A 17,019-nucleotide genomic window follows, 5' to 3' on the forward strand; every position below is an offset into this window, starting at 1 on the left:
AAAGGTGATGTGGCCTCTCTGCCTTACATGCTGGACTCTCTAGGCTAGCTTGAAGCAGCAGAACATTTGGTCTGGCTCCATTTGTGGAGCAGACTCCAGAACCAGCAGAAAAAGCCCCAAACCCAACTCCTCTGAGTTCTAAGGAACAGCTAAGAGAGATAAAGGTGGTATCAGTTCAGCTTCTGGTGAAGGTTAGTAGAAGTTTGCTTCTACAGCTGAGACACCTTTCTGGCAAAAGGGTGAAGAACTGCTCTGGCCTGCCTGTGTGAGAGGACTCAAAGGGAGGCACTGGCTTGGTCGAGGAAATGATCAATAATGGTTGGAGCAGGAGGGTAATGAGATAGCAAATGCAGTAAGGGCCTTGATACCTGCTAGGGTTAATGTTACCTACAGAGAGTAACTTGTCACATTGCCTAGCAGGAGCGGTCAGCCCAGGGCCCTTCATTGCTCCATCAGGCAGTGCAGATGATGAGGATTGCTGCTGTCTTCATGTGGATGAGCTTCCTGATTATTTCCAAACCCCTGCAGCTTGGCTGGGCTGCTGCTTCCATGGGTCAGCTTTTGGGGGTGTGAATGGAAGTTGCTCCAACTCTTGCTTTGGCCTTGAGGTGATACTGCTGGAGCTGTGCTGGGCCACTCTTTGGCTCCTGAGAGGGAGAAAATACAAATGAAGTCTGGGCCAGCTCCAGAGGAGGGGAGTGAGCTGTTGTAGGAACATCAGTGAGGCTGATTACACTGCAAGCAGGATTTTTAATCTTTGAGATAAAAGCCAGCCTGGTGTTGGTGGTTCTTCTTGTTCCAGAGCTCTGTTTTAGCTCCCCAAACACCAGCTTGTTCAGCCCTTGTGTCACAGTTTGCCCCTCTGCAGCAGGCACTGGTGGGCCTTAAACATTTTAAGGCTATGGAGTGGCTTTGTTAACTTTCGTTCACACAAGAGAGACTCTCCTGAGCTCTGTAGCCCCCAGCAAGTGGGCTGTGGGAAGGTGCTGCTGCTGCTGGGGTGCCTCTGGCTGTCGTCTCGGTGCTGGTGTTTGAAGCAGAAGCTGCTGCAGAGCACTTAACCTTTAATTATTTAAGTATAGAGAGGCTTACCTGTTTGCTTCTTAGAATAATGCCACCCAGTTGGAGGCGTCCTTGCCTAGCTCCAACCTGCCTTTGGATGTCTGTAGCTACTTGGTCATGTTTTCTGAGCTCTCACTTCTGGGTGGTGTTGGTGCTGATGGTGGTACACCTGGAGAAGAATGTGGGCAAGGCTGCAGGGTCTTGGGTGGTCAGGAATGTGATGCAGAGACTTGCAGCCTGGCGATGCAGCAGGCTGCTGTGACCTTACCGATCCATCCTGTAGGGTCAGATGCTAACCTGTGTGGGTAGGAACCTCTTCGCCTTCCAGTGAGAGCTGGAAGAAGCAGGTAGTCCCTCCCATCTCTGTGTTTCCTTTATCTCTGCATGGAAACCAAAGAAGATGCAGTTTGGGTTCTGCATTGCCAGGTGCCAGCTCAGCTGCTCCTTCAGACATGCCACAGGTCAAGGAAAGTCTCTCTGTGCGTGGTTCTCTGCAGTCATTTCTCCTGTTGTAACCAGAGCACAACACCTCCACTTCTGCAGGTTGTTGTCCACTCCTGCTCTTGTGCCTCCTGTAAGGCTGAGCCTGTGCTGCTGGTTATTTTTAGCATGGAAAATTCGGAGGGCCCACGTGGTCCCCTTCAGTGTGAGCTGTGCCAGCCTGGTCCCGTTCTCTTTCACCCAGATAGTATTTATTTCCTGAGTGCTGTTGCTAACTGTGGGGTCTGTAGGGAGCCATCCTGACCCTGCCATTGAAGCTGCGTTTCCTACTTTGCTGCCTGCTCATCAGCTCTGGGATCCTTCAGGACGATAAACTTTTGATTCCAGCCTTGATCTCCTCTGCTTTTTGGGTTTGGAAGAGTAACCTCTCAAGTGCTGAGGTGGAAGAGAAGCAGAAGAGCCTGGGACCTGCAGCACTGAGCATGGGGGCTCAGCCATTTGGCAGTTGTCCTTGTCCCTCTTCTTGTCGAGACTCGAAGCAGCTTGTCTGCAGAGCAGACCTTGTGTGTAGGAAGCCCTGAAGCTGAGAATGAATGATCTGAGTGCTCTGGGAACCTCCTGCTGCAGACATTTCTGACCTTATAAGGATGTGTGTCCTGAAGGCTTGTTTGTCCTGGCTGGAGAAACAAGGTGGCTTAGAACTGCTCTGGGACCCTCATGTGAATAAGTAGGATAAGCTGAGCATCCTTGGCTGGTGGTTTAAGGTAGGTGAGTGTGTGTGTGTCTGCCTGAGTTTGCTTTTGTCCTCATCTCCTTCATCTGTACCAGGAGTTTTCTGTAAATCAGGATGCAGGTTTGGAGAGCATACTGACCCCTACCCTTCCCTCGGTGTCTTAATCCCCTCCTCACCTGCTGTGAGGTTGCTTGGCAGGCTGGAAGGGTGTCATGCCCCGGCTGCAGTGCTCTGGCCATGCCTTGGCACGAAGTGTGACATTTAGGCTGGATTCTTGGCGCGGCTGGAGGCAGGGGGTGACTGCATCAGTGTCAGCCCTGTGCTATTCTTGGTGCAGGCTCACATGGGGCCCTGTCTGCTGGGCAGCAGCTGGGGCACCCAGCACCTCACGCTGCCTTTGGCTCGGGCACTTGCTGGTCTCCAGTCCAGAGCCTCTGGAGCTGTGGTGCTTCCCCAGCTGGCCGCTCCTGCCCGTGGCCGTAGGGCTGCCTCCAGCTTGGCAGCGCTCGGAGCCGTGTGATTTGACAAGCTGCCATCTTCTCTGCTGCTGCTGGCAGGAAAATCCCAGCCTTTCTTCCCTCCATGTGTTTAAATGATCCCATTGCCCCTGCAGTCCTGAGCTGGCTGTCGCACTGGCAACTGGAGAGAGGGTTTTGTCGCTCTTAAACGTGTTGGAAGATGGATGTGAGCTGTAGGAGCCCTCCTGTGGAGGAAACAAAGGAGGTGTCCTGCGTCTTACAGCTGTTCAGGTTGAGCAGTTTGAAAGTCAGGCACGAAGAGCAGTGCTGTGACCAGCACTTCAAAATCAGATGACCAGAGTCTTCCCGTGGTGTTTATGTAAGGACACGTTTGTTGGTGATCCAGCCCAGGGCTTTAGGATGTCTGTTGGCTTCCTGTGCAGAGCCTTTTATCCCTTCCCAGTTGATGGAAGGATGTGGAATTCCCATTTAACAGGATCACTGATAGTATAATGCAGCTCTGGCTGAAACTAGTCAAATTAAACCCACGACATTAAATGAGCTTCCCAAGGAGCAGTCAGCTAATCCACCAGGCCCCACTGGCCTCAGCATCACAGGAGAGTGAAGGTCTTTATCTTAGGTGATACTAAGAATGGCTTAGAGCTGTGTTGTCTGCCAGGCTTTGGGCCAGGGCTGTCCCTCCGTGAGGCATTCCTGTGCTGGAGGACTGTGTGGGGCTGCAGTTGGTGCAGCTTCCTGGAGGATTGGATAATAGCAGGACTGTGTTTAGTCAGGAAAGCTTGCTGGGAATGGGTTGGTGTGAGATGCTTTAATCTGGGTTTGTGACCTACCTGTGGGACAGCTTGCCAGGTTGTTCTGCAGTAATTACAACAACTTCAGTGGGCAGCAGATGAGCACTTCAGTGGGCAGCAGATGAGCACTTGCAGTGGCTCACAATGTGTCACTGTGCCAGAGAGCAGTCTTTTATCCCAGCAACATCCAGGCTTCACCCTTTGCACTTCATGAAATTCCCAAACCCAGACATCTAAATGGTTGCACAGGTTTGTTAACTTCTTTCACTCCAAGTCTCAGTTGTTGCTGTTAGCTGCAAGGTCCTCCTCGGTGAGCCCTGCTGTCTGACTCTGTAAATCCACTGACCTGGGTTGAGAGGATGTAAGGTATGGATGTCCCATGGACACAGACTCCAGTTTCCTGTGTGAAACAACCCAAATGCTTCATCTTAGAGATGCTAGAAAAGCTACTGCATCTCTTAAACCATGTCTGCAGCTCACCTTTTATTTAGGATGGAGGAAAAAACTTTCTGCTCCCTGTTTTTTTTTGCCTCAGTCTTGAGGACTCTGTGGTAAACAGCACAGAACAAGGCTTGGATAAAACTACTGGGGGAGGTGAGAAATCTGGAGGGAATGTTGAATTATCTGAGGCTTGAATGCTTGGTGTGAGCCCGAGGGAGGCATGTTTTTGTCCCTGGGTTAGAATGTAATCAGCTTCACGTGGAAGTGAGGGCCCTGAAGGAGACCTGTGTTTGGAGCCCTGCTCCGGACACTGGCTCTGATAACAGAGTCTGTGTGGCCGAGGCAGACTAAGCAGAGCTGACAGCCTGACTGATGTCCTCTGTCTGAGCAAGGTTCTGCTCCTGACCAACACCTAGATAATGCTCTTCCCACTGGGTGGTTTCCATTTCTAGGACCCGGCTATCTCCTGAAAACAAGCTTTGTTTTTGTTGCCTGTTGGCCAGAGTCTTGAGGCAGGTTTGGAGAAGGGTCTAGAGCACTGCCAGGCACAGACTGCTTTGCTTGAATTCCTGCTTGGGCAAAAGAGAAGCTGAGTGCTGTGCAGCCAGGCTCTTCTGGGGCTGTGGGCAACTGCTGAGCTTTAGTTCCAGCCAAGGAAACGCAGACACAGCAGCCCTGCCTCACCTAACCCCGACAAGGGCTGTGGGTGGAGGAGTGTGACTTAGGACAGGGCTTTCCCCAAGGCTCTCGCGTTCTGCAGTGCGAGACAGCCTTCAGCCCTGGAAGGAGTAGCAGCTCTTGAGGGAGCACACGTGGATGTAAACCAAACTTTGTGGCTGGGCTCTTTAGTAATGTCTCAAGCAGGCTGCTTTAGCTAGACCAATACCACTGATAAAAGGGTGTTGTGGCATGGTCCTCATCTTCACTGCTGAGAAATCTTCTGGTGATCAGGAGGGACTTGCTTCATTGGGCTGCACTTGATCGGGAATTCCTGCTCTGTGCATGCAGAACCCAATGGAGTAGCTGTGTTGCTCCTTAGCTCCTACTTCACAGCAGACTTCTGTCGTGTGCCTGCAGTCCAGCCTCTTGCAGTGCTCTGGATGAGGACATTTGCGAAACACTTCACCTTCCCCGAGCTGCTGTGTTTTAAAGAAGTGTGTTGTCAGCTATGGAGCTGTCAGGAATGTGATGCTGTCAGTCTGCCCTGGAGCTAAGTAGTCCTGCTTTGCAGGGAGCTTGGACTTGACCTCTGGAGGCCCTTTCCAACCCCTGGCATTCTGTGATTCTGTGGCTGTGTTGTGAACCCAGCCTGATGCTAGAGACCCTTGCAGCTGAATGCTGTGCTTGCGTGCTGAGGTGAGGCAGGAGAAAGAAGGTGAAAGTGTTTAAGTGTCAAGGTGAGATAAGGTGAAATTGATGAGCATGATGGTGAGAAGTGTCCTGACATCCCTGGTCTCAGGGGAAGCTCTTGCTCTGAGGTGTGCTGGCAGAGCAGAGCCGTGCATGTAAAAAGTGGGGACAAGCCTGTTCATGCTGCCAGGAATATCTCGAGGCAGTTAGAAGACTTTAGCCTTCCTGTCACCTTCCTTGTGACTACTTTAACATGCTTCTGTTTCTCCTCCTAGGTAGAGTTGCTGAGGCTCTGTAAAATGGCTTTGCGCTTCCACAATGCCATCCCCTACGCCATTCCTGGAGTGCTGGCACTTCTGGGCTGCTGGTGGATGTATTCCCACAGGAAAAAGCATGCCACCTACCAAGACAAACCAGCGATGGCCGTGGAAGAGGAGAAGCAAGAAGTGCCAGAGAGTGATTCGTCACCCAGCACAGCAGCATGTGTTCTGCCAAGGCTGCCTCTCTCCTCGGAAGAGGAGTGCCCAGAGAGTGAAGGCTCCAGCTTCCTGCTGTCGGCATGGTCCACGACGCCCTCTCTTCTGTGTCACACTCAGGAGAGGCTAGAGCTCTCACAGGACCTTCAGGACCTGTCAGTATCTACAGTTCAAGCCAGCACCCTTGAGGACGACAGTGAAAAACTGGAAAGGATAGGGTCTCAAGATGGAAGCAGTTCTCCTGCTTGTGTTCCTCTGCCTCTGCTCGCAGAGGGTCCCAGCAGTGCTGCAGAGAGCCTTGGACAGCGCTCAGGCTCTGCTGCGAACCAAGGTCAGTGGTCAGCAGCATCAATGCCACTGACAGAAGAGTCTCTGGGAGTCTCGGGGGACATCAGCAATGCAGAGCACTCAGAGGAGTCTTCGTTTAAGCCCCTTAAGGAAGTCCAGGTGCCAGGAATGATGCCGTTGAATCCTGGCTCTGTGCCAGCCCTTTGCTTGGGACTGGAGAAGGAAGCCAGTGCCCCACAAGCCTTTCTCAGTAGCAAAGCTGAGGTTGTATCCAGTCACAAGGATTCTGCAGTGAGCCTGTTACCAAAGAGTTTGGAGTCTGCCTCTTCAGAGCAATCGAGGAAGGAAAAGATGTCTGAGCCAGTGGCTGGTACTGTACCTGTGGGTCTGGAGGACATGCAGCTGGAAGGAGCTGATTTGGAAAGAGAGAAGACTGGAGGAGTGAGTTTGGACGAGGGAGAAGTTGAGAAGATTGAGCAGGTGGCAATAGAAATAATTTCCAAGGTTATTTTGGCAGCCACTGAGGAAGTGCTGTCTGGTGCTGCAGGTGATGTGCCCACACAGATCTGCCAGGCCACTGCCGGTGGTGCTGAGAGGCCTCTGGAGACAACCAACCTTGTTTCTTCTGGTCAGCTGCTGGCAGAGGAAGCTGCAGTAGCTGGCGAGAGCATTGCTGTGAAGGGGAATGCTGCAGCACTGCCGCCCCTGCAGCCAGAGGAGCGGGGGCAGTGTGCCACAGGCTCCGGCTGCTCGCCCAGCCCTGCTCAGGAATGCACTGGGGGCTGTGGGGTCGAGAGCTGCCTTTGCAGCGAGGCCCATGCAGCTGGCCAGGCTCCCCTGGAAAACCATGGAGGGGCACTGGGAAAGTCACCTTTGGTTATGGAGGACTCTGGGTACAGCACCTGTGTGTGTGAAGGGGGCACAAGTGTGGAGGAGCCACTGCAGAACCCAGCGCTGGCCCTTGCACCGGGCCAGCAGTTGAACTCACTGAGCAGATCTGCAGCCCTAGACACATCTGCTGAGCAGAGCTCAGCTCCAAGTGAGAAACCTGCTCCTCTGAAGCCACCTGAAGGCAGCAACGTGTCCTACAGTAATGGGATACTGAAAGAGGATGGTCCAGACTTGCAGCATGAGTGTAGCAGGGCAGCAGGGATGGGTGGAGAGCACTCAGGAGGTAAGGGATTGGAAAATCCTCCCACAAAAAGTGGGGAACAAGCATTTTGTGTGCTTCAGAACCTGTTCAGATAAATCCTCTTCACGTTTAACTTCCCCAGCAGATGAGCATTTCACCCTCAGCTGCAGGTAGGTACACATTTGCTCTCTGGATTCCCATCTCTGCAGGGTGCAGCATTAGCTGGGTGACCTTCAGGCTGTTCTGCAAAGGGGTGACCAGGCTGGGCCTGCTTCCGTACAAAGCTTAGTGTCTGATGGCCCAGCAGCGAGTGGGACGCATCTGGATGTAGGGCAGGCTGTTGGGCAGCATCCTGCTTTGAGACCTGGGTTCTTAGCTGTGTCTGGAAGGAGGCTGTAGGGCAGGTTTCTGAGGTGCTGTTGGATGAACCAGGGAAGTGCTCTGGTAACTGCTTTGATCGGAGTGGTTGCAGAGCAGTTGCCCTGAAGCCTTTTTGCTTGGAAGGGTAGGTGCATGCCAAAGCATCCCGACAGGCAGCAGTGTTCATGGAGTTCCCCATCTGTCTCTGCCTTCTAGATGCCAGATGATGTGTGCCTGACAGCACCACAGCTGTTGGAGCAAATGTTAACCTGTGTGACCTTGGGGATGGACGCTGAAATGCTTTCTAGGACCCCCTGGTGGCACCAGCCCTTAGTGCCAGAATGCCTTTTGCAATTGCTCTAATGTAGTTGGGACGTGGTGTTGCCAGTGGTTAAGGGTGAAACCCACAAACCATTTTGAGTGGTGACAGAAGCCATGGGAAGGGAACAGCTTTGCCTTGGGAGCGCTGGTGTGGCAAGGACTACAGGAGTGAAGCCTGAGACAGCTGAAGGGTAGGGAGAGAGATGCAGCAAGTGCAGCTGATGGTGTGGCTGCATGGGGTAAGAGGTCCTTGCCTGGCTGCCACAGGCTGACTCCAGTCCCCAGCCTCATCTAGGAAGTCTGTCAAGCAGCTGCACTGTTTGCCTTTGCCCTTCCAGGCCTGTGCTGTGTTACCAGCTCAGATGTGGCAAGTGAGCAGCAGCTGCTGGGTTTGGTTTTCCCTTTGGTCTCACACTGGATGGGCTGAAAGCTTGCAAGTGACTGAGGACCTTCTTGCTTCTGCTTGTCAATCTGGAGGAAGGATCAGCGTTTGTGTTACACTGACTGTACCTGCAGTCTGGCCAGAGGGAATCTGTTTGAGTTTGACTTCTTCCTGAGTAGAAATATTCCTTGTGTCAACTAGGAGCAAAAAGCAGCTCAGCACTTTGTTCCTTCAAGCATGTGACAAATTTGGGCAAGAGCAATCCCCTGCCCCAGCTAGCAGTGGGCTTGCCTGGCACTGGGGACGCTGTGTAAGCCCTGTGGATAGGAACTGCAGCTCAGTGCGAAGAGCAGAGAGACAGGTTGCATGTCCCTCCCTGCATGCTGGACTCGTGTGAAGAGCCCTGGTTAAAGCAAGGGGAAAATGTCAACTCCCTTGCTGCAGCAGCAGCTCAGGGTTGAAGTCAGCACAGCTCTGGTTCAGCTAGGAGCTTTGTAGAGCCTTGTCCCTGCTGCTGTGGGAGGTGCCACCGTGTTTTATGGCATCCTAGAGTGGGTTGGGTTGGAAGGGACCTTAAAGATCATCCAGTTCCAACCCCCCTGCCTTGGGCAGGGGCACCTCCACTAGCCCAGGTTGCTCAGGGCCTCATCCAGCCTGGCCTTGAACACCTCCGGGGAGGTCATGGATCACGGAATGTTTGGAGGACTCCTGCTGAGCTCAGGCCTCCCCCTGCTGCATCCCCAGTGGTTTGCAGGTTCTCGTCCAGCAATAAAGGATGCTTGGAGCAGGCTGTGTGTGCTGGGCCCTCGCTCTTCCTCAAGTGCTGGAGAGCCTGGTGCAGGGGCATCCCTGCTGAATGTGCAGGAGGAGCTCAGTGGCAGCTCTCGGAGGTGCTTGGCTGGCAGCCGGGCTGTGGTGCCGCTGGGTGCTGAGCCCTGTGCCCATCCCGCAGGTGCGGATGTCGATGGCGTGGGGTTTGTGGACAGTGGCTGTGCCATGAGGAAGACAGTGACCCGCCAGAAGCTGGGAGCAGAGTCCAGCAAGCCTGACTTCGTCATCTGGGAAATCGAGGTCCCAAAGGTAACCAGCTGCTGGCCTGCTCATGTCTCCTGCCCCACACAGCCACCATCTGCTCCTGCCAGCAAGGATTTCAGCACTGAGCTCCCATAGGACTCGACAGCAGTGAGGAGCCAGTACAGAACTGTAGACAAGAGGTGTGCCAGGGCTTCACGCAGGCTCAAGTTGGTGGTTGGACTCATTTTCCCCCATTACCTTCCACTCCAATCTGTTCCCCTGATGCTTTAGAGCACTCAGAAGGCTGTGAGGGTGCACAGTCAGGCACAGGTGACAATTTTCTCTTTCTTTCTGCAGTGTAGGAGGGTCATGCTTCAACTGCCTATCCAAACCCCCTTCCTCACAAGATGAGTGCTCACCTGGTCTGATCTGTGGAGCTGCTGTGTCTCAATTAGCTGGTCAAAAATGACTACAACTCAGTATTTCCTATCTGACTGAAAAATACCTGTGACATGCTTTAAGGAAAAGAAGTGGTGGGAGGCTGGGAGAGGGATAGGACTTCACTTGACTGAAAGGAGGCATTCACCTTTGCCAGGCCTGGCTTTGTCCCATCGTGTCTTTGTGCCATTCTGCAAGACATGATGATGATGGCAACTCTACCCAAATGAACTATGGTTAGTGATCTGTGTCCACCTCAACTTAAGACAGCTCATCAGAACGCTGCACTGGTCCATATCTTGATCCCACCTGGCCCTAAGCTGCAGGTGCTGGGGCTGAGGTAGTCCCCACAGAGCAGTGCTGTTGGATCTGCCTTTCTCTTCCTGACTGTTGCTTTCTTGTCCCTCCCATCAAGGAATTAGTTGGCCGCTTGATTGGCAAACAAGGGAGGTTTATGAGCTTCCTGAGGCAAGCATCTGGTGCCAAAATCTATGTCTCAACACTACCTTATTTTCGTGACTCCCAAGTCTGTCACATCGAAGGTGAGTGGAATGTCTCTTGATTCCTGCTCTGATCTGTGGCTTGAGGGCCTTAACTAGATGGACAAGGAGTTTAAACAGACGTAGTTGCCTTGTGAGTCCAGTGCTTTACAGAACTTCCCTGCTCAGTGCTGCTGCAGCAGAGCTTTACTGCAGGTCCCCTGTGCCATGGCAGGTGAGCCCTGCCGTCTAGAGGTGAGATGCACCTTAACATCTGTGGCTGCTGTTGTTGAACCAACACCTGCAGGATTACCTGGGGCTTGAAGGAGGAGCTGTGGGATGTGTATCAGCAGATGTGTTGATGGTGAACTTGACTACTTGTGGCTGCACCATACCTGCCAGTGACCTGGGTTCATACTGGAGGCTACAGCTACTGAAGCTGTGGCCTGGCAGTCTGAGCTGCTCCCGTGGGGCTCATGCCAGGCTGCCTGGCCAAGCCGTGTAACTGAAGCTGTTGGTGTGATGCAGTCACTTCATGTGGTAGGGTTTGGGGTCTCCTCAGCGTATCTGTGCTACAGACTTTGTGGGATTTGTGTCTTGCAGGCTCCATGCAGCAAGTAGAGAAAGTGCTGAGCCTGATTGGCAAGAAGTTCAAAGAGCTGTGTCTGGCCAACATCTATGCTCTACCTCCACCAACACCGCTGACCCTTCATTCCCTCCTTATGACTGCCTGGGTGAGTCCCACTGTGTCCCTGGGCAGCCTGTTCCAGACCTTCAAAACCCTTACAGCTGTTCTGTGCTGATGAGTTTTCAGTGCTCAAGGTGGGCCCCAGCCCAGGTGTGACTTCCTTTAGAGCAGCAGTGTCTGGCTTTCTGCTCCTGGTGCAGAGCAGCCTTTGGCAGCGGAACTGCACAGTGCCGGAGCTCTGCCACCCGTGGCTGTTGGCATCAGCAGCTGCTGCTGGAACACGAAGTTGCTGTGACTGAAGCTTGTGCTGCAGTGAGCACTGATGAGAACTTCTTCCCTCCTCCCTGTGGCAGCTGTTCCTCCCAGATGGGGTCACTGTAGAGGTGGTGGTGTCCAACCAGGTGGATGCAGGCCACATGTTCCTGCAGCAGCACACGCACCCTACCTTCCACGTCCTGCGGAGCCTCGACCAGCAGATGTCTGCTTGCTATTCTCAACCTGAAATTCCAACCCTGCCAACTCCAGTAGAAGGCAAGTCACTTGGCTGCTCACAGGTGGTTCACTGGAGCAGCCTCTAGGGTCATGTGCAAGCTTGATATTCCTGAGGCAGGCTTGGGAAGGTTCCCAGTGGATGTCCCTGTGACAGCTCATTTGTCATTCCATCTTCTAAGCTGCTGCCAGAGTACAGGCACTGCTCTACTCTTCCTTACCCTCCTCATCCCTGGAGCACCTCCCCAGCCACTTAGCTGCACGTTGAGAAGGAGACCAGATCCATCTCAGGTGTATTTTGCTGACAAAGTGTGCAGCTGCTCCCACATCTTCCTGGTGTCACTGCCTGTCCCTGGTGCAGAGGGGAGGGTGCATCACATGGAAGGGGTCATTAGTGTTTGCTTTCCTTATTGGAGGCAGAGCTCACTGCTAATGGCTAAAAGCTGGCAGGGAGCTGGAACAGCATGGTAGGAGCAGAGTAAAGCCCAACTCTCCTCTGCCCCAGCTGCAGGTCTGGCTGATGGGGGTGTGGGTGATGTTGAAAGCAGGTGGAAGCAGCACAGGAAGTGCTGTTGATTGTCAGTAGATATCTGCAGCACTTTGGTGCCTGGCACTGAGCCTTTCTTCTCTGAACTCTTCTGGTTTGCAGTTGGCATTATCTGTGCAGCTCCAGGCCTGGATGGGGCATGGCTACGGGCTCAAGTTATTAGCTACTTCGAAGAGACCAATGAAGTGGAACTCAGATATGTGGACTATGGAGGATATGACAGAGTGAAGGTTGACACACTCAGACAGATCAGGTCTCTAGCTCCTCTTCCATGGCCTGAGGCCATATCTGGCTTGGCTTTTCATCAGAGGCATCCCTGTTGAGTTGCTGATGTGCTTTTCCACAGCTGAGGTGGGAAATGGGAGGGAGGTTTGTCTCAGCAGCTGGAGTGGGCTGTTGGTGTGATGCAGCAAGCTCTTAAGACCTTTTTGAAAGAGAGAGGAGAGGAAATGGCAACTTATGCCACCTCAGTGTAGAAGGTGGGCAAAAGCATGCCTTCAGGAGGCCCCTAAGTGTAATTGATGGGCTAGGAACAAGATTCAGCTTCTCTGTGCTCCAGCTACATTGGCTGGGGGAGCCGTGTTGGATGAGCAGTTTCTTACACAAGCCCATTAAATACTTGATTGTGCCCAGAAGAGGGAGAAAAGCAGCACAGCCTCCATGCTGGAGGTGGTTTGTGCTTGGAGCCCAGTCTGGCGTGGCCTGCTGCTGCTTTGGCACTGGGGAACAGCCTGGTTTGGTGGCTTTTTGACTGAATGGAGCCATTGATTAATCAGCATCGCCCTAAAGGATGCAAGAGTGACTCAAAGCCCTGTTCCTGTTCTGACTGAGTCTCTTCTCTTTAAGGTCTGACTTTTTATCCCTGCCTTTCCAAGGAGCAGAAGTTTTACTAGACAACGTGGTGCCACTTCCAGGTAATGGAGCTCTCTGGCTGTCCCCTTGGTGCTTGTGCAGGTGTAGATGCAGGCCAGCTCTGTGCCAGTGCTGCTTCTGTCTAAGCCTTTTCCCTCCTGTTGCAAGCACAGCCTCTGCTCTGGCTAGAGCAAGGACTGGGGAAATGGTGTTTTGTTCTCCTAAATGTGCCAACAGAGCATAACTTGTCAGAGTCCAGGGGCAGGACGGTGGATGCCATGGGGCTCTCCTGCGTGGAGATAAAAATGGATTGCTTTCCTAACCAGCAAGCTGGCAGGGCATAGCTGGAGCTGCTCAGCTTTCTTCTATCCTAGAGCAGCTGCAAATGCAATCAGTTCTTAATCAGCTAGACAATCCCTGATGTTTTTCTTCTCAAGAGACTGATAGGTACAGTTCTGTCTTCAGAAAACTGCCCCCCAAACACTGCCAAAGTGTCAGTCCCTGCCTAGAAATGCTTTCTGGTTTGCTCTTCCTTTTGTAGTGGTGTAGAGCAGCTTGCTCCTTGATGCCCAAAGAGCGGCCCTTTGGGTGTGGAAGGGGTCAAGCCAGGTTTCCCCATGGGGATTTGTGGCTCTAGGACTCCAAGAGGTACCTCCAGGACTGCAGTTGGATTGCAAGGTTTAAACTGCTTCTAGCAGAAGTCAGTGTTTTGCTTTTTTCCTGAGGCCTCCTTAAGGCTTTGTGGGGTTGTGAGGAGTTGGCTTGCTGCTGGAAGTGGTCTTGGGGTGGGGACCACAGAGGAGGTTTGCAGCAATTTGGTAATAAATAAGCAGCTTTGTGCCCAAATGAAAATGCCTGCCAGGGGTGCAGATTGGGCAGCTTAAAGGCACTGCAGGAGTAGACTTCTGTCTTGAAAGCCTCCTAATTCATCAGCCACTCACTCGTGTTCATGTGAACTTGGCTGGTGGCTTTAGACTTCATCCTGCCCCTTCAGCAGCACCATAGCTGTCCTGCTGCTGTCCCCTCCAGCTTAACAGACTGGTGTCAGCAAACGTGTCCAGCAAGAGAGGGTGAGGATTCTCTGACCAAACTCAGAGGAGGTCAGACAAGGCCTCTAAAGCCTGAGAAGGCCTTGCTTAGGTTCTCCTGCTCTGCTTCCCCAGATGAGGATCACTTCTCCTCGGAGGCGGATGCCGCGGTGAGCGAGATGACTCGAGGCGCGGTCCTGGTGGCACAGGTACCCTACAGCTGTCTGGAGGAGTCTTGTTGCTGATCTGACTGCTGCCCTCCTCCCTGCCCCATCCCTCTGCAGCCTGTGGGGTGAAAATCCAAACCAAAGACAGAGCCTGTAAGCCTGGCTGCTGGGCGAGGCTCTCCTGGAGAAACCTTGGTGCTGAGAGCTTCCTTGTGTCACATCAGCACCAGCCAGGGCTGTGGGGCTGAGCTGAGAGGGGATGAATGTTCCCTTTTGTTCCTGGTGTTGGTCAGGGATGGAGGGCATAGGAATGGGCTTAGAGATCACAATCACTAAGCCTGGTCAAGGGCACGGATTTGAGTGACAAGAGGGAGCCTACCAGCAGGTGTCCCAGCTGCTTGGTGGCAGTGGCTACACTTCCCCTAGGCTAGACATAAGTTGGAGTATCTGATGTGCAGTGAATGATGCCAGCCATGCATCATAGTCAGGGAATGGGTTGGGTTGGAAGGAAGGGACCTTAAAGATCACAGAATCACTGAGGCTGGAAGAGACCTTTGAGTCCAGCTGTAACCCACCTACCATGACCACTAAACTATGTCCTGAAGTGCCACATCCATACATTTCTAGTGCCAACCCCTCTGCCCCAGGCAGGGACACCTTGCACTAGCCCAGGCTGCTCAAGGCCCCATCCAGCCTGGCCTTGCACACCCCAGGGAGGAGGCAGTGCCCGGGGCAGCCTTGCTGCACTCTTCTCTCTCTGTTCCTAGGTCACCAATTATGACAGCGCAACAGGCCTGCCGCTGATCCAGCTGTGGAACTTGATGGGAGATGAGGTCTGTGTGCTGCCAGCTGTGCCTGCAGCACTTTATGCTTCTGCAGACTTGTTGTTATTGTTGCTGAGAGCCTTGCTGATGTTTCTTGTGGTTTGTTGACCTTTCTGCTTTTATTTCCCCACCTCTCTTTAGGTGGTGTCAATAAACAGAACTCTGGTAGAAAGAGGATTTGCTCAGTGGCTTGACTACTAGCAGTGTCCTGGATGCCTCAACAGCTCTTCTGCAGAGGAGAAAAAAGCAGAGAATCTCGTTTTGCACTGTTACAATTTGGTTTGGCAAACCCTCCTGAGAAGACCTGTTTACAGCTGGGTGCGGAGTTCTGTGGTCCATGTCACACATACCTCGTCTCAGTGCAAGGCAGGGTGTTCAAAGCCATAATGACAGATACTGGAGCTTTAAAGCAAAAAAAAGAAAAAAGATCCTCCCTGGCCTCTACTCAAAAGTTGAATGGGGAAAAAAAAAAAAACAAACCACAACCCACCTTAAAACCTTGGGGCTTGCTTGAAGCTTGCAACCGCCCCAGAAACCGTAACTGTGGCTGCCTTCGTGTAAGGCTTCGTGGACTTGGTGTCTGCTTGCCCTAGAAGTCACATCAGCAGTTGTCCTTTTTTAACAGGCTATGAAATTAATGAATGTTATTAAGGAAGTTGATGTTCAGTTATGGATTTTTCTCTCTCATGCCACTAACCTGCACAGACAACATTCATCTTGTGTCTTCCTTGCGCCAGGAGGGGGATGAGTTGCGTTTGTTGCACTCGCCGTGGCACACCTCTGGCTGCAATCATGGTTTTTAGGCTTTGATATGCTTAAGGGAGAAAGCTTCTCTGTGCAAGGATGTGTTACCACTACAGGTTTGTGTTTTTTTTTTGCTCTGAACTGTCATGTATTTAAAGAAATTGCCAAGCCCAATTGTAGTTTATATTTTTCTAGCTGTGCAAGTCTGTAAATAGATATTGGGGGGAAAAAAAAGAGGAAGAAAAGAAAAAGAAAAAAAAAAAGAAGCAAACAAGCATTGTAATATTTTGTACAAGAAAAAACACTGGAAAAAAAGGGAACTTTATTGAAGCTTTTTTCACACCAAAATGTCCTGTGTAGGTAGAACCGGTTTGGAGTGCAGTAGGGTTAGGAGCAGCTGAATGTTGGGAGCGTGTCCGGGGTTAGGATCCCCTGGGAGTGCTGTCTGGTTTGGATTGTGATTGCTGCATTCTTTGCTATGTTGCTGTACAGATCTGGTTTAAAAAAAGAAATAACAACCTGGCATTAACCTTGCAGTGGTGTTGGCTGGGGTTTTTTTTTTTTGCTCCTTTTATAGATTTCTATGACACATTTAAACTGTTGCCCAAGTAATGGAAGCTGAGTTTGTGCCCTCTGATGGGTATCGTTTGAGGTCTGTGTTGAGCTGGGGGTTTCTTGCTGGCTGAGATGATGTCTGCCAGGAGCATGTCAATGTAGTCAGTCCCCAGAAGCTTGTTCAGGGATCTGTGGTCATCCCCTGAGCTAGCAACACACAGCTGCCTACAAAGCATCGGGTCTGGTCCATTCTGACACAGCCTGATCCTGTCCTCGCTGGAGTTCTCTCCTATTTGGTGCTTCTGGTTTCATGTTCGTGTTTGCAATGACAGCCAACGAAAGCTAAGTTGGGAAACTCAGCTCCATCTACAAACCATCGACTCTCTTGGAATATTTCTCTCCATTTCAATTAAAGCTGGAATTTTAAGCCCTCTCAATGGAAGTGTGATGACTAAGACCCTTCATTTCCTGCTGTGGTGTAGGGTTGGGAAGAGTTCAGAGGCATCAACAGGTGAGGTAAGATCCTGGTGGCTTTTCAGCAGATGCAGGAAGGTCAAGCCTCAACTCTTCTGGGGGTCCTCTTAATTCCAGCTGAAAACTGGGGTTATTTTCACAGTGCTTTACAGGTCTATAGAATGGTTTGGGTTGGAAGGGACCTTAAAGATCCACTTCCACCCCCCTGCCATGAGCAGGGACACCTCCCATTGGACCAGGTTATTCAAGGCCTCATTCAACCTGGCCTTGACCCACCTCCAGGGCCCCTTCATCCACAGCCTCCTTGGGCAACCTATGCCAGTGTCTCCCCACTCTGACTGTCAAGAACTTCTTCCTAATCTCCAGTCTCAATCTGACCTCCTCAGGCTTCCACCCATCCTTTCTCATCCTATCACTCCTGGGTTTTTCAGGGGTTGTGCTGCTCTGTCCCTGAAGTGGTTGTG

General features: G+C 52.1%; 1 protein-coding gene across 1 annotated transcript; it reads left to right on the forward strand.

The window, feature by feature from the left end:
• Positions 1-5,572: 5,572 nt before the first annotated feature.
• On the forward strand, positions 5,573-16,518 carry AKAP1 (A-kinase anchoring protein 1). Its single transcript, XM_064166062.1, has 10 exons — positions 5,573-7,235; positions 9,209-9,336; positions 10,124-10,250; positions 10,791-10,921; positions 11,229-11,406; positions 12,014-12,164; positions 12,758-12,825; positions 13,927-14,000; positions 14,726-14,791; positions 14,924-16,518. The coding sequence occupies exons 1-10, from the start codon at positions 5,597-5,599 to the stop codon at positions 14,981-14,983; spliced, it is 2,622 nt and encodes an 873-aa protein (XP_064022132.1). The 5' UTR covers positions 5,573-5,596; the 3' UTR covers positions 14,984-16,518.
• The last annotated feature ends 501 nt before the right edge of the window (positions 16,519-17,019 follow it).

Source organism: Pogoniulus pusillus, chromosome 27, assembly GCF_015220805.1.
Source record: "Pogoniulus pusillus isolate bPogPus1 chromosome 27, bPogPus1.pri, whole genome shotgun sequence".
Lineage (NCBI taxonomy): Eukaryota > Metazoa > Chordata > Aves > Piciformes > Lybiidae > Pogoniulus > Pogoniulus pusillus.